Source organism: Stigmatopora nigra, chromosome 19, assembly GCF_051989575.1.
Source record: "Stigmatopora nigra isolate UIUO_SnigA chromosome 19, RoL_Snig_1.1, whole genome shotgun sequence".
In the NCBI taxonomy this organism is placed as follows: domain Eukaryota; kingdom Metazoa; phylum Chordata; class Actinopteri; order Syngnathiformes; family Syngnathidae; genus Stigmatopora; species Stigmatopora nigra.
Window position 1 is genome coordinate 916,517 of NC_135526.1, and position 27,330 is coordinate 943,846.

The following is a 27,330-nucleotide window of genomic DNA, read 5'->3' on the forward strand; positions in this document are numbered from 1 at the left end:
TAAATTTAATTGGGATATAATAATTAATGGTTTAAACATGCTTTCCAACATGTTCAATGTATAGATGATCTCTTTTTGTGAAATTCAAGTGAACTCGACTCAACATGCTTTTGCATGCAAGCGGATCCACCATATTCCGGCTCACGTCACAACCCGGCCCACAGGAACGCCTCTACAATTTGATTGGTCATCAGCCTGACACCTTCTTTTAGATATACGGAAGCTAGACCCGTCGTTCACTACTTCATCTCCATTACAACAATCTCAAATGCCACCAAATGATACCGATCGATACATAGGATAGTACCAACACCCCATCAGGCTTTTATTATCAAGAGAAGAAACTAAATCGCCCTTCTAGTCGCCATTTTATAGGCGTGTTTTTATGTCGGAAGTTGAGGTCAGAGGGGAATGCACACAAGTAACCTGCTCGTGGATCGTCACATCACCCCACACTCTGCTGGTTAAAGCCTCCGGTCGGACAAGTGTGACCTCATCATGATGTGATGTGAAAGCAGACTCGTCTCCGAGACGCCATTAATTCATTTAGATCTTCAACTCGACTCACTTCTTCAGGATAGCGTGCCGGTTTCTCTCCACCGGTGAGTTGACGTGACGTAGGTACAAGACGCGTTCGGGAGCCGCCTAATCGGACCTTCCATCATCATCTAATGCGTCCATAACAATACGAGTACATTTAGATCGGAGACTGCATCCACGATCTTTAGTATACTGGCTAGCAAGTGTTTGCAAATCAAGTGCTAAAACGTGTAGTAGTTACTCAGAGTTGACATTTTTGGGTGAAAAGCTCCTCGTTTCGCGGATCACGATGGCCGATTTGACTTATCCTTCTCAGTTTTTGAATCGATGCTGGTTTTTCGGGTCCTTTCAGTCACTGTAGTTGGTAGTTAAGCAAGGGTCATCACTTAAGTTGATCCACTTGCTGAAGGGGGGCGTGATGGGGGGATTAGATGATCATAGGCAAGTGTAACCAGTTGGATTCGATGTGAATTCAGAGCACTTTCAATTTATTTTGATAACTTGAGACTTCTTTTAGCTTTTATATATTTTACAAGCTAAACTCAATCCATCCGTGTAGTCGGATATCTGCAAATCAAGTTCATTCCATGTTCTCAATCAAGCCAAAAAATTAGATTGGCTACATTTATGGGTTATAATTTCACAACAACTATTTCTGTCCCGTAATTTCAAGCAAGCTAGTTTAAGCAACAATGCTTTTTTTTTTTTGCACTCTGACTGTTTGTCTCTCCCGTCGTCCTTGTAGTGGTTGCAGCCTGTGCGTGTCACCCAGCCATGGCACAGCAGGAAGATGGCGCCAAGATGGACCCGCCATTAGAGGTGGCGAATTCCCACTTCATCGTTGGATCGGTTTCCGAGGAGAATTCCGAAGATGAAGTCCAAGGGAAGCTGGGGACGCAGACGGAGGACAAAGAGGGACGATCCTTGTCGCCGTCGTCTGGGAGCTCCGGTAGCATGAATGACGTTAATTACGAGAATGCTGATGGCCCTGTGGAAAATCTCAGGTGATTGATCATAATTAATGTTCCCTTTTGCTATATTACAGAGAGAAAATATATTGAAGTCAATGCATATTGTAGCTATACATTTTCAAAGGTATCATTTCAAACTAAGCCCTAACATTTGGTGATTACAGCAGAATGATTTTGTCTGTTTATGTTGCCAAGATGAATCTTCCAAAGTAACACTTGTGTCAGACTTTGAGGCCCACTTGGAGTTTCACGTGTATGGCTTGCCTCTTTTGCAGCACGTGTGAAAAATGTGGTTTCACTGGCTTGTCTTGAAAAGAGCCCCTCTCTGTTGCCCTAGCGCATGAGCAGAACATATTTCCCAATTTCCCATCGGCCTCGTCAATGGTGGTATTCACAGTTTGATAAATAATGCGGCCTTTAAGCTTCAGGTGGCTTTTGATCAAAGCTCTTATGTCATCCAAGCATAGAATCTCTGCCAATCTGCTTTCTAAAAGCTCCGTTTTTGCCTTGTGGAGGACGCTGAAAGAAAATCCCAAAAGTTTTTTGCCCTCTCCCACAGTTAAAATGTTGACCGGCCTGAATAATTGTAACCTTTTGCCCCATAGATGGAGTTGAATCCACAGTCTGTATCTAGCACAAGTGTCTTTTCACTCTGCCGCCGCCAGTATTGTCGTGTTGCAATGATGCAAAAAAACATCAGGCCACAAAAACCAGCCAAACAAGCGAGCTCTGGCATTGGCACTCCCTCGGCTCGGGTCTATGGCCCTCCCACTGGGCGGAGCTTGAGCTCGAGAGCGTGCCAGGTTTGCCTGTTAACTCACTCAGTGCCATTGACGGCGATAAACGTTAAATCCATTTGAATAGGGAGGGCAAATCAATTGGACGCCTATTGCCGTCAATGGCACTGAAACTAGCGGCCAAGTGGGCAAAATCCAAGTCTTAAAAAATAAAATCTGTTTGTGATTTGCTTCTTAAAACAGGTCGAGCATGTACGGGCATCCCTTGATGAAGCTAAACGGCGATCGCCGGCACGTTGATCTGCAGAGGGACTTCACCGTGGCGTCTCCTGCCGAGTTTGTTAGACGTTTTAATGGAAAGAAGGTCATTGAAAAGGTAAACATCCCTTTGGCCTCCCTTCTAATCTTTTGCCCTTTATCGTGTGGCATGTTTGGACTATACTTGTGTTTTCTTTTGCTTCTCCAGGTGCTTATCGCTAACAATGGAATCGCCGCCGTCAAGTGCATGCGCTCCATCCGCCGCTGGGCTTACGAGATGTTTCGAAACGAACGGGCAATCCGCTTTGTGGTGATGGTGACCCCGGAGGACCTGAAGGCCAATGCTGGTAACCATGCATGAATTTCACATCTGTTTAAAATCTCATGGAACGTGTCAACATAACATGTTTGCATCCTTGCATTTTTTTAGAATACATCAAAATGGCAGATCATTATGTGCCTGTGCCTGGAGGGACTAACAATAACAACTACGCCAATGTGGAACTCATTTTGGATATTGCTAAACGAATACCTGTGCAGGTAACACCCCTTTTTTCCTTTGCATTGGTAATACGGATGAAGTGGCTAATTTCTGCTTTGTGATGGTGCAGGCCGTGTGGGCGGGATGGGGTCACGCTTCCGAGAACCCCAAACTTCCCGAGCTGCTCCATAAGCACGACATTGCTTTCATGGGTATGTTTTCTGGCCAAAACAATAAATAATAAATGTTCCAGCTTCCAGTCTTGGAATGAATGATTTGTTTTTTTGACTCATCAGGTCCTCCAAGTCAGGCAATGTGGGCACTAGGAGACAAAATTGCTTCTTCTATTGTGGCTCAGACTGCTGGAATTCCCACCTTGCCATGGAGTGGAACAGGTAACTCTCTTCTAGTGATTGTTTCCTACAAAAGCTTGTGATTTTTTAAAAAAAAATATTTTATTTTTTTATTTTTTTTATTATTATTATCATTTTTTTAAGTCATGGTTGGGCACACTGGTCCTCAAGGGAAGATTTTCCTTCCAAGTGATCCAGCTCTGACACTTGAACCAATGGTGGTCATGGGTGTCAAAGTGGTGCCCAGAGGCCAAATTTGGCCCACTGCATCATTGTGTGCAGCCCCAAAAAAGTCAAGGGTGGAACCTCGAGGGCTGCTGTGGGGGCAGGTTTTTGTCCCAAGAGTTCCAGCATACTGTTGAAGGAACGGGGGTTGGGCTGAAACAAGGAGCACCTGACAGCCATGCACTGATTGCACTTGTAGCATACTGGAGTTGTGGACAGGTTGGCAACCCCCGCACCCACTTCTAAAAAGTCGAGGGTGGAACCTCGAGGTCTGCTGTGGGGGAGGTTTTGTTCCAAGATTTCCAGCACAGACTATTGAAGGAACGGGGGTTGGGCTGAAACAAGGAGTACCTGACTGCCATCCACTTATTGCACTTGTACCATACCAGTGTTGCAAAGACTTCTTCTTTAGACATTGACACCCCCACCCCCACATCTACAGCTATCCTCTTTTTGGAATAGTGTGCCCACCTAGTCACTAGTGTCAAAGTGGTGGCATTGAGGCCAAATCTGCCCCCTGCATCATTTTGTGTGGCCCAAAAAAGTTAATCATAAGTGCTGATTTTCTGTTTAAAAATATTTTTTTATTCTCTAAGTCAGAGGTGGGCAAACAAGTATTTGAGGGCTGCTGTGGGGTAGCAGTTTTTTTTCCCAAGAGTTCCAGCACATATTGTTGAAGCAATGGGGGTTGGGCTGAAACAAGGAGCACCTGACTACCATCCACTGATTGCACTTGTAACATACCAAAGTTGTGGACAGGTTGGCAACCCCCGCACTACCCACTGCTAAAAAGTCAGGGATGGAAGCTCCAGGTCCGCTGTGGGGGCAGGGTTTTTTTTCCCAAAATTTTTAGCACATATTGTTGAAGCAACGGGGGTTGGGCTGAAACAAGGAGTACCTGTCTGCCATCCACTGATTGCACTTGTACCATACCAGTGTTGCAAAGACTTCTTCTTTAGACATTGACACCCCCCACCCCCACACCCACTGCTATCCTTTTTTTGGAATAGTGTGCCCACCTAGTCACTAGTGTCAAAGTGGTGGCATGGAGGCCAAATCTGCCCCCTGCATCATTTTGTGTGGCCCAAAAAAGTTAATCATAAGTGCTGATTTTCTGTTTAAATTTTTTTTTTTATTCTCTAAGTTAGAGGTGCGCAAACAAGTATTTGAGGGCTGCTGTAGGGTAGCAGTTTTTTTTCCCAAGAGTTCCAGCACATATTGTTGAAGCAACGGAGGTTGGGCTGGAACAAGGAGCACCTGACTGCCATCCACTGATTGCACTTGTAGCATACCAGAGTTGTGGACAGGTTGGCAACCCCCGCACCCACTGCTAAAAAGTCAGGGGTGGAAGCTCCAGGTCCGCTGTGGGGGCAGGGTTTTTTTTCCCAAAATTTTCAGCACAGACTGTTGAAGCAACGGGGGTTGGGCTGAAACAAGGAGTACCTGTCTGCCATCCACTGATTGCACTTGTACCATACCAGTGTTGCAAAGACTTCTTCTTTAGACATTGACACCCCCCACCCCCACACCCACTGCTATCCTTTTTTTGAAATAGTGTGCCCACCTAGTCACTAGTGTCAAAGTGGTGGCATGGAGGCCAAATCTGCCCCCTGCATCATTTTGTGTGGCCCAAAAAAGTTAATCATAAGTGCTGATTTTCTGTTTAATTTTTTTTTTTATTCTCTAAGTCAGAGGTGCGCAAACAAGTATTTGAGGGCTGCTGTAGGGTAGCAGTTTTTTTTCCCAAGAGTTCCAGCACATATTGTTGAGGCATGAGGGTTGGGCTGAAACAAGGAGCACCTGACTGCCATCCACTGATTGCACTTGTAGCATACCAGAGTTGTGGACAGGTTGGCAACCCCCGCACTACCCACTGCTAAAAAGTCAGGGGTGGAACCTCCAGGTCCGCTGTGGGGGCAGGGTTTTTTTTCCCCAAAATTTCCAGCACAGACTGTTGAAGTAACGGGGGTTGGGCTGAAACAAGGAGTACTTGTCTGCCATCCACTGATTGCACTTGTACCATACCAGAGTTTTGCAAAGGTTTCTTCTTTAGACATTGACACCCCCCACATTCACTGCTATCCTCTTTTTGGAATAGTTTGCTCATCTATGCTCACCTAGTCACTAGTGTCAAAATGGTGGGACGGGGGCGAATCTGACCTTTTGTATCATTTTGTGCAGCCGAAAAAGTAAATCATGAGTTCTGACCTTCTGTCTAAAATTATTTTTTTTAATTCTCTAAGTCAGAGGTGGACAAACAAGTATTTGAGTGCTGCTGTGGGGTAGCAGTTTTTTTTCTCCAAAAGTTCCAGCACATATTGTTGAAGCAACGGGGGTTGGGCTGAAACAAGGAGCACCTGAGTGCCATCCACTGATTGCACTTGTAACATACCAGAGTGTTGCAAAGGTTGGCAACCCCCGCACTCACTGCTAACCTCTTTGTGGAAGAGTTTGCTCGCCCATATTCTCAGCCTCAGGTGTCAAAGTGGCAGCCTGGGGCCAAATCTGGCCCCCTGAATCCTTTTGTGCAGCCTGAAAAAGTAAATAATGAGTTTTGACATTCTGTTTTAGTATCAAATTCAAATGAAGATCATGGATGTATATTATATTTCCTGATTTTCCCCTTTTTAAATTCATAATTTCCTTTGGGAATGAAAAACACAAATGATTAAAAGACCTTACAGAGGAAAAACAGCTCAAATAAACATTGTTTTCTATCTAAAAAAACGGAATATTTAGGGAATTATTTGTTTTCATTTTATTTGTTTTTATTGTTTTAAATCTAAATATTATATCTAAAATGGTCCGGCCCTCATGAAATAGATATAGCTGAATATTCCTATATTTCCTAATCATCTCCCCATTTTGTCTGTTTCAGGCCTGAGTGTGGAACGGTCTCAAATCAATGAAAAGAAACGAATCATAAACGTTCCTCACGACGTGTACGAGCGCGGCTGCATCCAGCACGTCGAGGCCGGCTTAAAAGTAAGCGTTCTCAACATTCCCAGCGTCTCTGTATCTCACCGTTTACCGGTCTCTGCCGACAGGCCGCCGAGGAGGTCGGGTACCCCGTCATGGTGAAGGCCTCGGAAGGAGGGGGCGGCAAAGGCATCCGCAAAGTCAACTGCGCTGACGATTTCCCCAACCTGTTCAGACAGGTGAATTGAAATGAAGAGCCGTGTTGAAGTTGACATGGACATTAAGTGAGCCTTTTCCAATTTGCCATCTAGGTTCAGGCCGAAGTTCCCGGTTCTCCCGTGTTTGTGATGAAGCTGGCCAAGCACGCCCGGCACTTGGAGGTCCAGATCTTGGCAGATCAGTACGGCAATGCCATTTCCTTGTTTGGCAGAGACTGCTCGGTGCAGCGCCGTCATCAGAAAATCATAGAGGAGGCCCCCGCTACCATTGCCACGGCGGATGTCTTTGAGAATATGGAAAAGGTGGGAAATAAGATTCCAACTTATAAAGCACGTGGTTGCAAACAAATACAGAATAAGCAAGATTGCTAATGGCTAACATGATGGGAAAATGTAGTCTGCTGCTCAATTCTTTAGAAAACAATTTGACAAACATTCACCACCAAGTTAATGTGGATTTTTAAATGTTTTTTTTAATGTTTTAATTTTTTTTACCCCTATCCAGTGCGCTGTGAAGCTGGCCAAAATGGTGGGCTACGTTAGTGCGGGAACAGTGGAATATCTATATAGTCAAGACGGCAGCTTCTACTTTCTGGAGCTCAACCCTCGACTGCAGGTGGAACATCCCTGCACCGAAATGGTGGCCAACGTCAATTTGCCGGCTGCCCAACTGCAAGTGAGTAACGTAAATTCTGTCGAAAATCAGACGCCGGGTACGACAGCCCACATTTTCACGCTCGAGTGCCTCCCGGCCGACGCTAGTCGAGGCCCCCGTCTCCATGGCAACCAACGGCCGGAGAGCGACTTCGTTGTTGCCGATGCGGTAGTTGGAGCTGCAATTGGTCACGTGATGCGTGGATTGTGCGTGTATTTAGGTCAGCGGCACTCATGCTGAAGGGCAGTCTTGCATTTTTGCAGATGATTGCACATCACTGTTGTAGCCACCTTCATTTTTTTTGGGGGGGGGGGGGGTACAGTGGCTTAGATAGCGAGGCAATGAGATTTGCCAATAAACCAAAATTGGTTAAGCAGCAGTAGTCTTGTGTACGCAGGCCATTAATGTTATAAAAGTAGAATATGTCGTTACAAGTCACAATTTTGGGGCTACATTTAGTTGATCAACCGTCAAATAAATAAATAAATACCCTTCTCTGGACTCATTCTATACTTTTTTTTTGTTTACAGATCGCAATGGGGATCCCCCTTTACCGAATCAAAGACATCCGAATGCTTTACGGCCGGCCACCCTGGGGATTGTGTACTTTTGATTTCGAGGGTCTGTCCACCGTGGCCTGCCCGCGAGGACACGTCATTGCGGCTCGCATCACCAGTGAAAATCCAGACGAGGTATGCTTCTTCCGCACAACCGATGCGGATTTGACCAGGTTTCTCTCCACATTCCTGTCCGATGGTTTCTAAAGTCTATTTTGTCCGACGGTAGGGCTTCAAGCCCAGCTCCGGTACAGTTCAGGAGCTGAACTTTCGCAGCAATAAGAACGTGTGGGGCTACTTCAGTGTCGCGGCTGCTGGTGGACTTCACGAGTTTGCCGACTCCCAATTTGGACACTGTTTTTCTTGGGGAGAGAATCGGGAAGAAGCCATCTCGTAAGTGGATTGGATATAAGTGTATTTCCAAACGATACCTGTGCTGTCAACATTTTGGGATTTTTTTCTCTTCTTCCTAGTAACATGGTTGTAGCTTTGAAGGAGTTGTCCATCAGAGGAGACTTCAGAACCACGGTGGAATATCTCATCAAGCTACTGGAAACGGAGAGTTTTCAACACAATAGCATTGACACGGGCTGGCTGGATAGGCTCATCTCGGAAAAGATGCAGGTATGTAGAGATTGTGTCTCATTATAGTCGGTCCACGTGATCATTTTGCCTCTCTTCAAGTATTTGTCACTTTTTTAGGCCGAGCGCCCCGACACAATGCTCGGACTGGTGAGTGGAGCGCTTCATGTGGCCGATGTTAATCTAAGGAACAGTGTGTCCATTTTCCTGCATTCCCTGGAAAGGTTATTTTGCATTTTTCTTTTTTACTTTGAAAATTGTTACAAATTTCAGTCTCATTTCCACATTTGTTATAATATTGGCAATATTTACATTGTTCACATAGTATTAGTGATGGACTTTCAATCCAATTTGCCAGTGGAAGTGGATTAGATGTCCTTTGCTGTCAATGGCAGTTCATTTTCTTTTACATTTGGGCTCAAATTTAGCACTAGTAAGCACTTATATTTTTGTTGACATGTTGCCACAGGGGCCAAGTGCTGCCAGCTCACACCCTCCTCAACACGGTGGACGTGGAACTTATCTACGAAGGAATTAAGTATGTCCTCACCGTGACTCGCCAGTCTCCCAACTCCTACGTGCTGATCATGAACAACTCCACCGTGGAAGTGGACGTCCACCGGCTCAGTGATGGAGGCTTGTTACTGTCCTATGACGGTAGCAGCTACACTACCTACATGAAAGAGGAGGTAGACCGGTAAGGTCAATATATTGGAGTGAATTGAATATGGCGATTTATGATTTTAACCGAGGATATTTCCAGGTATCGCATCACCATTGGGAACAGGACTTGCGTTTTCGAGAAGGAAAACGACCCGTCGCTCCTTCGATCGCCCTCGGCGGGAAAAATCATCCAATACACAGTGGAAGATGGCGGTCACGTGTTTTCTGAACAGTGTTATGCCGAAATAGAGGTAGCTCCTTGTTGTGTATACATAGTGTGGAATATACATTTCTTGAAGGGATGGATGTCTATTTACAGGTGATGAAGATGGTCATGACGCTCACAGCTACAGAGTCTGGTTGTATTCATTATGTTAAGAGAGCTGGAGCCTCGCTGGAGCCTGGTTGTGTCATCGCCAAACTTCAACTGGATGACCCTACCCGAGTGCAACAGGTATTTTTTTTTTCTTTTCCCTTCAATGTCAGAACCGTGATTTTGACGGTGAAGGTGTTTTCCAGGCAGAGCTGCATACGGGAACCTTGCCGTCAACCCAAGCTGTGGCCCTGCGTGGCGAGAAACTACACCGAGTTTTCCACAACACGCTGGACCACTTGGTTCACGTCATGAGCGGCTACTGTCTTCCCGAGCCTTTCTTCGGCGCCAAGGTGAGATGGCGGCTGGCCGACGTTCTTGTGGAGCTCCTTCTCCAACGCCTCTCGCTTTCTGTAGTTGAAAGAGTGGGTGGAGAGGCTGATGAAGACCATGCGTGACCCCTCGCTGCCACTGTTGGAGCTTCAGGACATCATGACCAGCGTCTCGGGTCGCATCCCGCCAGCAGTGGAGAAAGCCATCAAGAAGGAGATGGCCCAGTATGCAAGTAACATCACCTCAGTGCTCTGCCAGTTCCCCAGTCAGCAGGTGATTCATCCATATTGCATTTTACATGAGATAAAATACTTTGAATTCTTTCAAAGGTTAACTGATGGGTTCTGATCCAGTTAATATTTGCCAACGAGTTCTTTCATCTGTGAGGCATGAAGCATTTTATTAGGAAAGAAAATCAGCAAAGGGAATACTAAAGTGAATCAATGAAGGCATAAATAGTTTGTAGTTATGTATGCCACAAGATGGCAGTAAGGTTCCTTGGCAGCAAACGAGAGGGTAATGATAATTTGTACTATATACTACAATTTTATTGGATTATTTTGATGTGATAGCACACTGCAAACGTGGAAAATGGGTGATTTTTAAAAAAATAAATATTTATTGTTTTGTACTGATTTAAAAATAGTGAGATTTTTGTTTTCATTTCAACATAATTGTTCTATGTATCGTAAGTGCAGCTGCAATGAAATGATAAAAATGTGATCTAGTAATTGCTTTTTCTAGTCAATTATAGAACAAATATGTTGTTTTTCCAAATGAACATTCTTACTATTATTTGACTTTTTTTAATGTGATGTTTTTCCAACTGAACATTCTGACTATCATTTGAATTGTTTTTAAATGTGAGACTTTTGGCTGCAAATGAGATTGACTTAAATTCTCCTTTTTCTTATTTGCAGATTGCCAATATTCTGGATAGTCATGCCGCGACTCTTAACAAGAAGTCTGAGAGAGAAGTCTTCTTCATGAACACTCAAAGTATTGTTCAGCTCGTGCAAAAGTGAGTCCCCTTCCCTCACATTCGTCTACATTGGCCAAAGTAGAAGAAAAAGTTGAACTCCCAAGTTTTTTTCTTCCATCCACTTCATGTTCGCCATGCAAAACAACTTGATATCAAGTCTTGCGTATTTTCTGGCAGGTATCGCAGTGGGATTCGCGGTTACATGAGAGCTGTGGTGATTGACTTGCTCAGACAATACCTGAAAGTAGAGATCCAGTTCCAGAATGGTTAGAAACTGCAATCCCCTTCCTTAATGTCCCGTTAGATGGAGCTCTTTCACAAAAAAAACCCAAAACATCTCAACGGCGACAGGTTTTCTGTATTATTTGATACAATACAAATATTTTTTTCTCATTTGCTAGGGCATTACGACAAGTGTGTTTTTGCCTTGCGTGAAGAAAACAAAGGTGACATGGCAAATGTGCTCAACTATATCTTCTCCCATGCTCAAGTCACTAAGAAGAATTTGCTGGTAACAATGCTGATTGTAAGTGTCCTTTAGTATGGTGACTTGGGGTAATGATTGTTTGCATGTATTATCACATTTTAGTCCATTTTGTTAATATAGAATGTCACTTGACTGAGTATGTCAGTGTATCTAAGCATAATGATGCTCTTCTCTTGTCTTGAGGACCAATTGTGTGGCCGAGACCCCACGCTGACGGAGGAACTTACGGCCATGTTGACTGAATTCACCCAGCTTAGCAAGACAACTAATGCCAAAGTGGCGCTACGTGCACGGCAGGTTAGTTTTTTTCACACGGAAACAACGCCAATGAAATTATTTAGTAAAAATAATCCTTTTAATTCAGCCACTGATTGCAAAAAAAGAGCACATTTTATCAAAAACCTCATTTGCGAGAACGTTGATTTTTTTGAGGCCTGCTTCTATTGAATTGATGATAAATAAAAAAAATGCAAAAGGTTTTGAAGTCGAGCAAATGAGTTGAAATATGCCCATTTATATGAAGCGCTGTGTGAACATGGAAAAGCCAATGTACCAAGATCATAAAATTCAATGAGCTATGAAATCATTGATGGACAAATTCCTTTCCCTGCAGGTGTTGATTGCATCTCACCTCCCTTCTTATGAGCTCCGCCACAACCAGGTGGAGTCCATCTTCCTCTCTGCCATTGATATGTACGGCCACCAATTCTGCATTGAGAACTTACAGGTGAGCCACCTACCTACGCTTCGCCTTGCCATTTATTGACCACGAAACGTTTTCCTTCCAGAAACTGATCCTTTCCGAAACGTCCATCTTTGACGTTTTGCCCAACTTCTTCTACCACAGTAATCAGGTTGTCCGAATGGCTGCCCTGGAGGTGACTTTATTTTTTTTCTTTAAATGTGCCCTAGCCGCTAGAGATGACTTGATAATCTATACATGCGCCACCTCAGGTTTACGTACGGCGAGCGTACATCGCCTACGAGCTGAACAGCGTGCAGCATCGTCAGTTGAAGGACAACACGTGCATAGTGGAGTTCCAGTTCATGCTTCCCACCTCCCATCCGAACAGGTATCACACAAGAGTAAAAACAAAACGCCTTGCTTATACATAAATTCATGGTTAGGGTCCAAATGTTGTCATTTTCATGCATTTGTTGTGGTACAGAGTCAAATGTACTGTATAGAAGAGTTAAGTGCATTCAAAGTTAAAACAAATTTGCCTATTTGGTGCTTCATTTTATATGAAGTGAAATGTTTTGCCACATAGAGGCGGGTTGAAATAGGATAATGTTCATCTATCATTGTTGGGTTGTGTATTCCATCACTTTCATGACTTATTTGACTGACATGAACGTCAAAGCTCTACTGGTTGCAGTACCTTGTGTCTGCTGGTCTTTCTAGAGGGCACCGTTGCCATAGATACACTTACCATTTGCATCTTCAGCATTTCAACAAGCTTTTCGCTCAGAATCAGTGTGTGCTTGTCTTATATTTGCTTAAATTGTTTTTAATTTGCACATTAAGGTTGCAGGATTTACTTTGGTTCTGTCAAATATGATGTTTTTTGGACCATTTATAGTTTGGATTGGTTTTAGCTTGACTTTGGCTAGATATTTTGTGAGATGTGTACATTTGCACGGCACTCTAACATCATTTAATGACATAGCATGCAAATTTCTTGCATGATGGTTGATGCCAAAATGACATCTTGAAGTGTTTCTGAGATTTTCCATCAAAAGTAAGGATGGAAAATCTCATTTGTAATTCAACTGGCGTTGAATCTCCTTCGATTGAAATTGATTGGGCGGACTCGCCGTTGTCACTCGGAATTGCGTGAATACTTCATGTTTGTGTGTACTGCACGCTTACGTGTCATGGTTGTGAAATCATCGTGATGGTGGCATGTGTGTTTCTAAGAGTAAAATCCAAGTGAAAGCAGCGACTTTTGTTGAGAAAAAAGCTCAGCAAAAGTCACTGCAAAGATCTGCTCATGCATGTCCAACAGAGAGCAGTCAAGAAGTCACTTGTGTGCTCAACCTTTTGACATTTATTTGGATATTGAGCAGTCGCTAGTAAAGCATTGCTGAGATGTACAAACAAACACACACAGAAGCAACTCCTTGACTGTCTCTCTTCCCCGATGCCTGCCTGCCTGCCACTAACCAACCTCGTAGTAATCAATGTTGTTTGATTGCAGAGGGAACATCCCCACTCTAAACAGGTATTGTAAACATTCTTTTTATTGCCTAGAGTAGACTCGTAGCCACGTTAACATTACAATTTATGTGTGTGTTAATGAAGCAGTCTGCAGCCCTCTTTTGCCCTCAAAATATGAAGCCTTTTAAACTCATGGGCTGCCATAAAAATGCCTTCAGTGGCAGCCAATGAGTCTGCGTGAGTCGTGTATGTGTGTGTGTGTGTGTGTGTGTGTGTGTGTTTTGTCCTTTCTTTTTGTATGGATTTGGATTGAAATGGACAAATTTGAAATGAATAATGTAACTGTGTGGTAGGAGAATGTCTGGTCTCTCACTCCTGGATATTATGAATGCCCAAAAGGCCTCAAAATTGGAATCCATGAACAGGTTTGAAACTAAATGCTTTAAGTACTGTTGGTATGTGTAAGATTTGGTGTTGCATATTGGAAATGACTTACCTACTCGCTCTTACTGGGGTTTTTCCGTGGACTTTTTGAGAAGAGTGACACGGAAAAGAATGAAATTTGGCCTCCATTTCAATTTTAAACTCTCCACACTCTAAATACAAAGTTTGATATCTTCATAAGACAGTGTTTTGGGGGTCAAGATTCCATTTCTCAAAACGAAAGGACATTAGACTCTGAATTGAAAATAGCTGGGGCCAATTTTCATATTTTGGTCATCTATCCATGGGTTTTAACGAGCCATGTGATTTTTCCACTAATTTTCAGTCCTTGCTTTTTTGGGGACGACTCATATTTATTTTTCTAATGTATCTAACAAGTCGTGGCTCCAATCTCCTTGACACAGTCTACAGTTGCTGCATTTTGCTGAAATGTAATGAGAAATGTGCTTTTTTTGATTGAGAATGACTCCAAATCACTTGCAATATAGCAGATTGTATTTTTTCTGGCTTTTCACTTTAGGATGTCGTTTTCCTCCAACCTGAACCACTACGGGATGGTCCACAGCGTGAATGACGTTTTGCTGGACACGGCTTTTACGCCGCCCTGCCAACGAATGGGCGCCATGGTCTCCTTTCGCACTTTCCAGGAGTTTGCCAAGTCAGTGCATACAAAGTTATTTTACATTTTTGACTTTAGGACCAATGACCTGACCCTATTTTCCCCCCACAGGAACATAACAGACGTATTGAGTTGTTTTACCGACTCTCCTCCCCCAAGCCCGACCTTCCCCGAGGGAGGTAAGCCTGTCCTGTATGGTGAAGAAGACAACAAGGTAGCAAAACGTACTACAATCTACTAAAATGGTCACCAATATGTTTTTAAATTCAAATTTTTTGCTTATCCAGGGCATCCAAGATGAACCCATCCATATACTTAATGTGGCTATAAAGACCGACAGCGACATGGACGACGAAAGCCTGGCGGCCATGTTTCGAGAGTTTAACCAATCAAAGGTTGGATCCTTCCACAATAAGACTCTCTTCCAGTTTTCTCAATAGGTGGACTAACTTTGACATTTTTTTTTGTTTAATCCCAGAAATCTCTACTCTTTGAACACGGAATCCGTCGCTTGACCTTCCTGGTGGCTCAAAAGGTAAATACCACATTTTGTACTTATTTTCTTTCTTTCTAAATCTGTTTCCCTCACTTACCATCTTGCACGTCACCCTCTGAATTATTTAATTTGCCTGCTAATAATTTAAAAGAAACAAAACAATGAATATTTGACCTATTACAGATATTGCCTGAGGGCATTTAGTGCACTGTGAATGGTGTTTTTGTAATAATGGAATGTGATCTGCATTTGAAATTGAGATTTTGTCTTCATCTCTATCTCCTTTTGCATGCTTTGCTTTCGCACCATTTATGATGACAGGATTTCAGGAAGCAAATCAACTATGAGGTGGACCAAAGGTTTCACGTAAGTAGCAGCAAAAGCCGAAAGAGTGGCGGACGTCTTTATACCACAAAACAAATGCAACAAAGAAAAATAAATCAATAAATAAGTAGATGCAACACAAATAAGTGCAGAAATACCACAAACAGACCTTTTATTAATAGATAAATAAGCAATAAATAAGTAGTCAGCCTAAAAATAACTAGCAAAGTGCACAAATACCAAAAAACAAATAGACAAACAGATCATTATTAATAAATAAATAGTCAATAAATAAGTAGGGAAGTGCACAAACACCAAAAACAAATAAAAAGATAATGATTAATCAATAAATAAGTAGCAGTCAACACTGTATAAGTGGTCACCTAAATAAGTAGTTACAAAATGACTAAAACTATTGGTTGCCATTGTGAGGCCATCTTTAAATGGATGGAATTTTATTTTTGGTAGTCTACCTTAACATTTTTTTTAGTCCATGACTATATTTTTGGCAGTGTGCGTAATCAGTGTCAAATTGCACGGCTGGAGCTTTGGCGTTTGTTTCCAATTGCGAGCTCTCTGTTATCATCGCCGTCTACGATGGGCAGAAGAGCATCTCCAATCGGCCTTACATTGTTGTAGGACACTTGAAGACGTATCATTCAACTGAGCAAGCAGGCATTTAGTGCCTCAAGAGTCACATCTTTTATTCATTGACATAGTCAGGCTATACTTTTCTGCACGGTGTATTCTTCCATTCATTTAGCCATACAATACGTTCAGTAAATGTAGCTTTGTGTTCTCCAACTCATGTCTTCTTGTCTTTTATTCCACACAGAGAGAATTCCCCAAGTTTTTCACATTCCGCGCCCGAGATAAGGTAGGTGTGCCTTTATTTTGGAATAAATACAAACTTTCTGCCAATGTTAACCATGCATTTGCGACAAAAAAAACACGAGTAAACCCAAATTGTGGATCAGACCACCAGTTTAGCAGCCGCTTTTTACGGTGACTATATTTTAGTACGAATCCCCCTCCTTTTTCTTTTTAAATCCCGAGGCTGCCTTGCATTTCCTCCACTGCAGACATTTAACGGCTCCTTTTCTCTCTTCCCCCTGATAGTTTGACTACAATGACAGCAGAAAAACTCATTAAAGTAATGAACTCTTTAATTATGCTCTCCATTTAAGAGAAATGACACCCATTAGCCACTCTCTGAGAAGGAGATTGCCCACGATTTCATTTACTTAAAAGTGTACGTAGCTCTTGGGCATCTTTCTACTTTTATTGGGATTGGCCATTCTGGAAAGCGCTATTGATATCATCTCGCTTAATAGCAGTATACTGACTTGGCATTGTTGTTTACGGTGCTTTTTTTTTTTTTTTGCCGACAGTTTGTGGAAGATAGGATCTACCGGCACTTGGAGCCGGCTTTAGCCTTCCAGCTGGAGCTCAACCGCATGCGCAATTTCGCCCTGACGGCCATTCCTTGTGCCAATCACAAAATGCACCTGTACCTTGGCGCGGCACGTGTGGAAGTGGGCGCAGAAGTTACCGATTACCGCTTCTTTGTGCGGGCCATTATCCGACATTCCGATCTGGTGACAAAGGTGAGACCGGCCGGCGCAATTGATCTTAATAACCGTGTTGAAGAACCATGACATTTCTTTCTTCCTCCCCCCACGTACCTTCTCCAGGAGGCCTCTTTCGAGTACCTCCACAACGAAGCCGAGCGTTTGCTCCTGGAAGCCATGGACGAGCTGGAGGTGGCGTTCAACAACACGACAGTGCGGACGGACTGTAACCACATCTTTCTGAATTTTGTGCCTACGGTCATCATGGATCCTTCCAGGGTAAGAAAAGTCAAAGCTTACAGAGCGCAACTTCCGCGTAAACAACGCGTGGCTTTGCCGACAGATCGAGGATTCGGTCCGTTCCATGGTGATGCGTTACGGCAGCCGTCTTTGGAAACTGCGCGTCCTGCAAGCCGAGTTGAAAATCAACATCAGGCTGACGCCCACCGGGGAGCAAATCCCCATCCGCTTGTTCCTTACCAATGAATCGGGCTACTACTTGGACATCAGTCTCTACAAGGAGGTCACCGACTCACAAACGGGACAGGTGGGGCCCAAAAATCGCCAGGTGGGGCATTTGTACTTTTTCCATATCACACATTTTGAATAGTCACAGGAAAAGTGCTTCCCTCTTCCCTCGTGGATTTTATTATCTTCCATGCAAGACTTTATTTGCCACAATATCCATTAAAACTTCCTTTAAAAATGGCCAAGTCTAGTTAAAACAGTGTCCTTTCCACCGGCTGGTACAGTAACAACCATAAAAAAGAGCCTTTTTGTAAAAATGTCTGCCTTTTTTCAAAATAGAATTAATGTGATTTAAACATAATGTATTTTAAAATTGGAGAAAATGTCCTATTTAAATGCAGAATTAAGAAAAGGGCAGCGATGTAAAAATATGTAGGGAAGTCAAAATCTAGGCAGCAGCATCCAAGCCTTTCACCTTCCCATCCATTAACTCACTTCATTCATATTATTGGTTTGTCTTGTCTCTTTTCTTTTCCCCCCATCAATTAAGTTGACATTTCAAAATAAAATCATGCTTTTCATAGGTCATCAACATCAAGTCAATCACCAAAATGGAAGAAAATTCACCCTGGTGCATGGAATTAGAGTCCCTCTCTTTTTTATGCAGATCATGTTCCAGGACTACGGCGAGAAGCAGGGTCCTTTAAACGGGATGCTGATCAACACGCCTTACGTCACCAAGGACCTGCTGCAGTCAAAACGTTTTCAGGCGCAGTCGCTGGGCACCACTTACGTTTATGATTTCCCAGAGATGTTTCGACAGGTACGGACTATTCAATTCCTGCTCCTTACCGTCATTAGCACAAGTTTACCGGGTGACGTCTACTGTACATCTTCATGCAGGCTATGAAAAAGTTGTGGCACTCCACCCAAGCGCACGCCCTTATCCCCGACTGTCCTCTTCCCTCGGAGTTGCTGACCTTCACCGAGCTGGTGTTGGATGCCCAAGGTCAACTGGTACAGATGAACCGGCTTCCAGGTGGCAACGAGGTGAGTGGATGACGAATGAAACCGGCCAAACGCCAGCCGGGAGCCAACCCACGACTTGCAATTGTGGTCTAGATCGGCATGGTGGCGTGGCGAATGACCATCCGCACGCCGGAATACCAGGCGGGACGCGACATTGTCGTCATTAGTAACGACATCACGCACAAGATCGGCTCCTTCGGGCCCCAGGAGGACGTCCTCTTTCTGCGGGCCTCCGAGATGGCGCGGGAATGCGGCATCCCCCGTATCTACATCGCCGCCAATAGCGGCGCCCGCATCGGCCTGGCCGAGGAAATCCGACACATGTTCCACGTGGCCTGGCAAGATCCAGCCGACCCCTATAAGGTCAGTTGCTTTGACCGGACGTTTGGTCGCCGGTCAAATGGTGACAGAGAGTTTACTGTTGAAACTAGCTCTCAAAATTATATTCAAGAAAGAAGTTTAATACCTAAGTACTCTTTAATATCTAAGTACTGTTTAATATCCAAGTACTGTTTAATAATGTCCCTGTTAATGTCCTTGCAGGGTTTCAAATATCTGTACCTGACGCCCCAGGATTACAAGAAGGTGTCTGCTCTGAATTCCGTACATTGCGAACACGTGGAGGACGAGGGCGAATCCAGGTAGGTCCAGATCTTTTCTCAAAGACATCGGCCATATTTAAAATCCAGAAGAAATCCATTCTGGAAAGAGTCCTTTTACATGTTTTTAAGACCGGCTCGCTCGTCTAATGGCCGTGACTGTCTCCATTTGGTGTAGATACAAGATCACGGACATCATTGGCAAGGATGAAGGGCTGGGGGTGGAGAATCTGAAAGGGTCCGGCATGATTGCCGGGGAATCCTCCGCGGCTTACGAGGAGATCATCACCATGAACCTGGTAAAATCACGCGTGTAGAAAATACAAATAGCCTCGGCCTCCAAACGGATTGCCTCGCTCTGAAGGTGACGTGCCGAGCCATCGGAATTGGAGCCTATCTGGTGAGGCTGGGGCAGAGGACCATTCAGGTGGACAACTCGCACATCATCCTGACCGGGGCCGGAGCTCTCAACAAGGTACGACGACAGCGTTGGGAGTGGAAAAAAATGGGCTCCTTTAACGTCAAAGCAACGTATATTGAGTGTTAATCAATTTTTTTGGTCGAAATATAGATGTCTGATGCCAGTGACGTTTTTAAGCAATTTTTCTGAAATACTGTATTGGGTTTAGTGTAAAAAAGACAAAGAACAATAGTACAGCTGGCTTTCCTTTATAAATGGCAGCTTTGTTTGACTATAGAAGACGCCGGCAATCCCAGAGCCTTCATCGTTAAATAATTGAAGGGGAACCATGGGGTTCTATTTGCTGGAGGCTGCAAAGCAGGACAGCCATATTATTTGTTTTCCATTAAAATGAATGTTTTGCTGAGGCAGGCTTTTGGTCGATGGCTGGAAGTGCTGGCGTGTGAGCTTGTACGCTTTGCTACTTCTCCCGTTGGCTCGCCTTGTCATTGTAATGAGATGTCTCCATTGCACATTAATTGACAGGCGGCAACAGGAGAAATCATGCAAATGGCAGGTTGATGGCGCTGTTGTTTTTAGACCACGCCGCTGTGAAGATGCTTACTGGTCGATGAAATTGAAATATCCACATGTAAGCTAAACACTACAAACTAAACTACTACAAAGTTCAGATCAAAGATGTCCAAACTATGGCCAGTGGGGACCAACTCTGGCCCTCTGGCCAGTTCTTATTGGCCCCCATAACATATCTTAGACTATAATTTCAAAATAGCCAGACAAGAATCTTAAGTTTAGCCTACATGTCGTCTTTAACATCAGAGGGAGATTAACCATTATATTATTTTTTGTGAGTGTAAACATAAGGACACATTTTAGAATATATTCATACTTCTGGATTAGAGTGGATTTTGTCATTTGTAGCCCTTAAAGTCATCATTTCTACCTTAGATTGTCATTAACTATCAAAATGAATACATTTTAAACCCCCATCTTTGTTTCCATCTTCATAGTAGAATAATTTCAAGTCCATCCTTGCAATTTTGTATTTAAAAAGACTTTGGATGCCTATGGTCTATAGATAGGAGATGTGATTGTATTTTTTTTTTTTTTGAAGCCTTTCAGCAAGCCGCTCGGCCCCCATTTTTCCCGTGACCTACTGTCTATTAACTGAAACTTAATTGAGAGCAGGAGGCCAGCACCGCAAGATCATCCTTTAATTAGCCTCTAGAAGGCTTCCATATTTTCACGGGCTCTGGATAGTTAACTAGTAGAGCAAATACTCCAATGAGTTGTTGCACGGACTTGGCCTCTCTTTTTCCCTCTCCTCCTTTCTCCCCCTCCCAGCATCCCTTCCCCCCTCGCCTCGCCTCGCCTTCCCATCTCCGCACAGCGGAATCTTAATGAAGGCGCGATGGCCGGAGGCTCAGAGGCTTTGTGTGTGTCAAGGTGACTGCAATGTTTCTAGGTGCTGCAGGCTTTCCTGACAGCTTTAGGAGAGCGCCCTAGATTTGTAGCCAGATACATAACCATTAATGGTAATAAAGAAAGTAAATGATGGCTGAAAAGGTGAACGGCGAGGCTAGGGAGGAGAGAGCGCCTCGGATTTTTTACCGGCCCGTGTCGGGGACCTGCCACCTGTTCCTACACGCTTAGGAAAATAGGGTGCAAAGTCCACCAGATCCATTTTTAATATTTTGTAAGATTGGCCACCTTCCTCTATGAACATGCTCGGGCCTTTGTCATCATTTTTAAAGGGAAAATCCAAATGATGATGATGTTTTTGGTTGTTTTTGCCTCTTGACAGGTGCTTGGAAGAGAAGTTTACACGTCAAATAACCAACTGGGAGGAATCCAAATTATGCACAACAATGGTGTGACCCATAGCACTGTTTGTGATGACTTTGAAGGGGTCTTTACGCTGCTGCAGTGGCTCTCTTATATGCCCAAGGTAACATCCCATTGACGCAAGTTGATGTTTAGTAAAATTCATCAATGATTGTGTTTTTTTTTCCAGTGCAAATTAAGTCCGGTTCCCATTTTGAGAGCTAAGGACGACATACACAGGCTGGTTGAATTTGTACCAACAAAGGCACCCTATGATCCTCGTTGGATGCTAGCTGGTCGTCCTAACCAGAGTGAGTGCCACCATATTCATAAGTCTTTTTAATGGTTAATTTGATGTTTCGTCAAGTGAGTTTTTAAAACTGTTATTTGGGAGTGGGGGGTTTTATTAGTGATTTAGATGGATGGAATATTTGAAATATTATTCACATGCTTTGAGTACATCCTAGTGCCAAGTCCAAGTACCCATTTTAGTAGAGCAAGTCTAACTACACGGGACAGCAGCCATGACAATGATTTCTTCTTTTTGTTAGCTAAAGTAAATATAAAGATTTATCACATTGAGCAAATGTGCCCCAGGCTGGAAGTCGCAATTCTTCATTTTCAGAAGGCTCTAGGCAGCCGCTAAGAGAGAAACAGCAGAGTCGGCCGCTATCACGCTCCACGAGACAAGATGGAGATAGCGGCGGGCCGCCGGAATGGATGTGGCTGCGTTTGCTCACTGCGAGCTAGCACTCTGCCGCTCGTGCAACGCTGTAATTATAGCTGGAGACCACAGAGATATTGGAGGATTGCACGAAAAGAGGCAGACGCGCGTCGAGCGGCCAGGCTTAATTGAACAGTAACCTCCTCGTCTACGGCCCGTTGTTAGCCGGCAGAAAAACAGCTTCGCCAGCCTTTTGTGTCCAATCATCCATCACGTTTCATGCCAAGATTACTGATACAGAGCAAAGCCACACACAGCCTCCAAACCCGGATTCCCTTCCTCCCTCCCCTCCATCCATCCATCCATCCATCCGTCCGTATTAAGAAGACTCTGTTGAAATGTAACAAAGAAAATGAGGGATTGGAGTTGAAATGCGCTCCAAATGACTGTCTGTGTTCCCTCCCATCTCCATTCAAGGCCCCAAAGGCTCCTGGCAGAAGGGCTTCTTTGACGAAGGTTCCTTCATGGAGATGATGCAGCCGTGGGCTCAGAGCGTGGTGGTGGGCAGAGCTCGGTAAGACGGCGTAGTCACACTAAATACTCTGGGGGGAATTTCTGGTATTCTAGTTAAACAAGTTCATTTATTAAAATGAAGTCAAAGCTTGTTTGACGTTGGAATGTTGTATTTGTTGTATGTTTCTATGTAAAAATGGGTTCTTTTTTTATGCAACTCGGGCTGGTCTATCAATGTCAAGGTGTTAATATACTGTATTTTCTTAGATTGGGTGGGATACCCACTGGAGTGGTTGCTGTGGAAACCAGGTCAGTGGAGCTGTCAATCCCGGCTGATCCAGCTAATTTGGACTCCGAGGCCAAGGTGAGGCGGGTCGCACGCCGCGTACTGCCTAAAGTACCTACTCGAGTCTTTCAATGATTGCCATGTTCTGATACGTGCGTCCAGATCATCCAGCAGGCGGGTCAGGTGTGGTTCCCCGACTCGGCTTTCAAAACAGCCCAAGCTATCAAGGACTTGAACCGAGAGGGTCTGCCTCTCTTTGTCTTTGCCAACTGGAGGGGCTTCTCTGGAGGAATGAAAGGTGGTTGCCGCAATCATAACGTCTTAAGACGTGGTCTTAATGTTATTGCTCCATAATTGGTTATCTATTTCTTGTTCCTCCCACTTTAAGTTTGAAAATTTATTTTTCAGTTACAGTGCATACACTGTGATTACTGTATGTATATGTGATGGCACCTAACATTAATCTTTTTTATTTTTTTTGTTTTTAGACATGTATGACCAAGTGTTAAAGTTCGGAGCCTATATTGTAGACGGGCTGCGGGAGTACAAGCAGCCCGTACTGGTCTACATCCCCCCGCAGGCCGAACTGCGGGGAGGCTCCTGGGTGGTCATCGATCCCACCATCAACCCCCGCCACATGGAGATGTACGCCGATAAGGACAGCCGGTGAGTGGCCCTCCATCCCGAACGCCGTCGACCAAATGTCCGCTATAAACCATATTTTTTTTGTACTCAGGGGTGGAGTCCTGGAGCCCGAGGGAACGGTGGAGATCAAGTTCAGGAGGAAAGACCTGGTGAAGACCATGAGACGAGTGGATCCCATTTACATGAGCCTGGCTGAAAGATTGGGTCAGTGGTGGTTTACACTTTTTACTTGATTGGTGTTCTTTTTCTGGCAGAGGCTGGCTTCATTTGTAGTCGTTCTCCGTCCGCCGCCCATCCGTAAAGTGCAGGGGATGATGGTGGTAGATGGAGGTTTTGTGGGGGGATTGGAGGGGGCTTCTTCTATCTGTTGAACGCATCATCTTTGGTGCAGTCTCTTGAGAGAGACGTGTCAATCACAGCTGGCGAGGATCAATTGTCAGCTTTACTGTTTCCCCGGCGCAGCGCATCGATTTAACTGGCAGAAAGCGTGATCCGATGGCGCTGTGGCCGGAGCGCCGCAGTCTTATTGAGGAGCAGATTGGAATTGACAGCTCTGGGAGGAAAGCTAAATACAACTCTGTTAGTCGGGCTTAAGTCACTGCTGCACTTTGCATTTAGATTTGAACATTTTTTTTTCTTCTGCCCATCCGCTCAAGACTTTTAACTCTTTGGCTACTGTCCAAGGCATAAGAAACAAGGACTACTAGCGATAAACAAAAAAAAAAGGAGACTAATTAATGGGTCATCGCTGGCACAGTGTTCATTGTCATCTATATTTATTATTTGTATTTTAGATTCCGTTAAAATGAAGTGATTACTCGGATTCTCTTACGTATTTGCTTATAGTTGCTTGCAAATTCCTTTCTCCCATTTGCATATCCAAATCCTCAATCTATTTGAACAAGCAGGATTGATTTCGTGGCATTCCAAATGTGAATATAGATGTTAATTGCGTTTAAAAGTCTTTATTCTCCCCAAAAGGAACGCCAGAGTTGAGTCCTTCCGAGCGTAAAGAACTGGAGACCAAGCTAAAAGAGCGAGAAGAGTTTCTTTCGCCCATCTACCACCAAGTGGCAGTTCAGTTTGCAGACCTCCACGACACCCCCGGACGTATGCAGGAGAAGGGCGTCATCACGGTGGGTGCTTTGCCTATTCTCCTAATGCTCCTAATGTTTCGATGTTTCGTGAAGGAGATGTTTGTCTTTTTTCCGTTCTCAGGATATTCTGGAGTGGCAAACATCCCGTCAGTTCTTTTACTGGCGCTTGCGGCGTCTCCTCTTGGAAGACAGGGCCAAAAGAAAGATCCAAGAAGCCAACGGCGAGCTGACGGACGGACAAATCCAGGCCATGCTGCGCCGCTGGTTCGTCGAAGCCGAAGGGACCGTCAAGGTTAGACTTTTATACATCCATCCATATGCTTTATCCAAGTGTATATACTAATTTACTAGTGTATTTTATATACCATAACTAGGTTTTATAGTCTAGTCTTTGTTCTAATTACTAGATTAATGAGACTTCCAAACAGTAAAATCATCTAAATTTTTGGAAAACAAGTAATAGACTCGTTGTTTATCGTCATGGGACCCAATTGTAAATGCTCAGCTCCGTGTTAAAGCTTGATGCGGAGTAAAGATCCACCAAGGCCGGTTCCTGGAGGCCCAATTTGATCTGGGCCTCAGAGGAACGTCAATGGTAAAGTGGCCATCTTGGTGTGCGAGAAAACCCCTAACCGCATCAGAAATGACTGTTTTAAGCCACAATTAATCACAGCCCTGGCACGTGCTGATAGGAGAGCAACACGCTGTCTCTTAATTAAAAGCAAACAGATTAAAAATGATTAATAAGGGCATTAAATGTTCTGGCGGACCTCAAGCGGGGCTATTCATATAAAGGCAAGGGCCTATTAAAGCCCTCCAGCCGCAAATCTCTAAGCCCCTCCAGCCTGGCTTTGTTTGGGATCAGAGATGCCGGGACTCATGAATACTATTATTCCTATCGGGGCCCGAATCAACGGCAGACACCCCGCGTCCACCCGGGCGCCCGGTCCACTTCCTTTGTCTGCCCGGGTATTGATTCGCGTCCAATTTTTTGCCCGGAAGACTTGACAATGGCATCCCGCAGGCCTATCTGTGGGACAACAACGAAGAGGTGGTGGGATGGCTGGAGAGACAACTGGCCGAAGACGAGGGAGCCCGCTCCGTGGTCGACGAGAACATCAAGTACATCCGCCGCGATCACATCCTCAAGCAGATTCGCAGGTTTGGTTACCTGGTAGGGACGCCGTGGCCACGTTTCTTCCTTTTTTTGACGGTGCTCTTCTTTTACAGCTTCGTTCAAGCTAATCCGGAGGTGGCCATGGATTCCATCGTGCACATGACCCAGCACATCTCGCCCACTCAGAGAGCCGAGGTGGTGCGTATATTGTCCACGATGGAGACCTCGGCCTCTTCCTAGTTTGGGAGGGCGTGGCTTTGCCGGAGTGGACGGATAGTCACGCTGAGAAATACAGATTTTTGCAGTTGGCTTTGGTCAGACAGCAGTTTTTGACTCCTTTCACAGTGACACTTCTATAAAAAACATGGTAAACGTGCTTATTTTGCAACAAAAAAATCAATACAGTAGATTTTTAACAAAAGTGAAAGGGAATTAGTAACTGCTGCCTCACCCAAGACGACAGTATTTCTCAACTTTTTTTCCCCCTCCCATCGTCTATAGCCATTTTTCCAATTCTCTCAATTGGGCTACTATTGACGGCGATATTCCAAACGGCGACGTGGTCCGATTCCGACAGTCCCGGTTATATATATATTGTGAGGACAGTGCCAAAGGCCTCAGCGAGAGAGAGAGGCTCTTTTTAAACGAGCAACAAGGGTGCACTTAGTTACTGAGCAGAAAAATAGCAGGAGCGATGGAAGCCATTTGGACAGAAGAGCACAGCGGGGAGCAAAAGGGCCCCTTTTTTTCCCCATTCTCCTGCAGCGAACACAAAACTACAGCTGTCCCTTCTGTTCAGATGACATGCTTCTCCACATGCACTTTATACCGCCTGGCGGTTCACGTCGTAGTACACGGAAACCAAAGCCGCTCTGCACGGAAATCCGCCTCAGAGTCGGCCCTATTCCAATCGAATGTGAAACACGGAGTAGACATTGGTGCGTTACTTCCCCCCCGACACGAAACCGATCGAGGAAAATAGTTTTTTAAGAAATGCTTGTTTTTCTAATCGTTTTTTGGGATACGTGATGAGATCATAACTGTCAATGAATCATGTAACCTGTCGGCAAACGTTGATCTGTAGGACGTGTTAACTCTTTTTTTATTTATACTTTTTTGGTAGAAAATGTTGTCATAGCGTTATTTGTTGGCTAATTGCTTATTGCGACTGGGTTTTTTGTTTATAAGTAAAGATACAAAAACAACAAAAAACAGGGTACTTTGTGAGAAATGAATGACAGTATTGCTAGAATTGATTGGCTGCCATCGACGGCAATGGAAAACAAAAAAAGTGCTGAAATCAGTCGTTGACATCACTGCCTCATTACAATCATGTAACAATGTGAAAAACACTTTTGTCCTCAGTGCCGTGCCTTTTTCTTTTCTTTGACGTTTACTGACTTGTCGGCCATTTGCTTTTTGAACAAACCGACGTTAAATAGAAAAACGTTTGTGACCTAATGACGTTAACAATCTCAATAAAGCTTTACCCTATTGCATTATATTTTTCCACGTGTTTCAATAGCTAGCCACCTCCTAAAGCTCTTAATACAAACGGTACATGCCGATAATTAATCTCTTACGTCAGGGAAAGTTCAATTGATGGCGTCCGAAGCGGAACCGTGACACCGGGGAGGCATTTTGTGATTATTTGAAAACGATACTCTTTGCATTCTGTAACCCAAAGACGATTAAAGTCTCTTTTTTTTTTCTTCCTTCCCTTCTTTATCCCACTCCCTTGCCTTTTAAACTTCAACAGTCTTAAGAAGGATGAAACG

At 44.1% G+C, this 27,330-nt stretch overlaps 1 protein-coding gene across 1 annotated transcript; it reads left to right on the forward strand.

The window, feature by feature from the left end:
* Positions 1 to 229: 229 nt before the first annotated feature.
* Positions 230 to 25,892, forward strand: acaca (acetyl-CoA carboxylase alpha). The gene is made up of 55 exons (XM_077740012.1): positions 230 to 602; positions 1,286 to 1,544; positions 2,492 to 2,624; positions 2,715 to 2,853; positions 2,937 to 3,046; positions 3,118 to 3,199; positions 3,284 to 3,382; positions 6,444 to 6,550; positions 6,613 to 6,723; positions 6,796 to 7,005; positions 7,208 to 7,378; positions 7,888 to 8,049; positions 8,144 to 8,307; positions 8,388 to 8,538; positions 8,617 to 8,720; positions 8,966 to 9,193; positions 9,260 to 9,410; positions 9,479 to 9,613; positions 9,679 to 9,825; positions 9,890 to 10,078; positions 10,726 to 10,826; positions 10,965 to 11,053; positions 11,189 to 11,313; positions 11,458 to 11,571; positions 11,888 to 12,001; positions 12,063 to 12,152; positions 12,229 to 12,347; positions 13,476 to 13,499; positions 13,789 to 13,860; positions 14,400 to 14,537; positions 14,610 to 14,712; positions 14,786 to 14,893; positions 14,977 to 15,033; positions 15,316 to 15,360; positions 16,154 to 16,195; positions 16,710 to 16,925; positions 17,013 to 17,168; positions 17,233 to 17,457; positions 18,025 to 18,180; positions 18,261 to 18,407; positions 18,480 to 18,749; positions 18,930 to 19,027; positions 19,164 to 19,284; positions 19,350 to 19,460; positions 21,211 to 21,354; positions 21,421 to 21,541; positions 22,372 to 22,468; positions 22,675 to 22,771; positions 22,856 to 22,991; positions 23,182 to 23,359; positions 23,430 to 23,542; positions 24,320 to 24,474; positions 24,557 to 24,727; positions 25,460 to 25,596; positions 25,666 to 25,892. Exons 2-55 carry the CDS (start codon positions 1,315 to 1,317, stop codon positions 25,790 to 25,792), a joined length of 7,140 nt encoding a protein of 2,379 aa, XP_077596138.1. The 5' UTR covers positions 230 to 602; positions 1,286 to 1,314; the 3' UTR covers positions 25,793 to 25,892.
* The last annotated feature ends 1,438 nt before the right edge of the window (positions 25,893 to 27,330 follow it).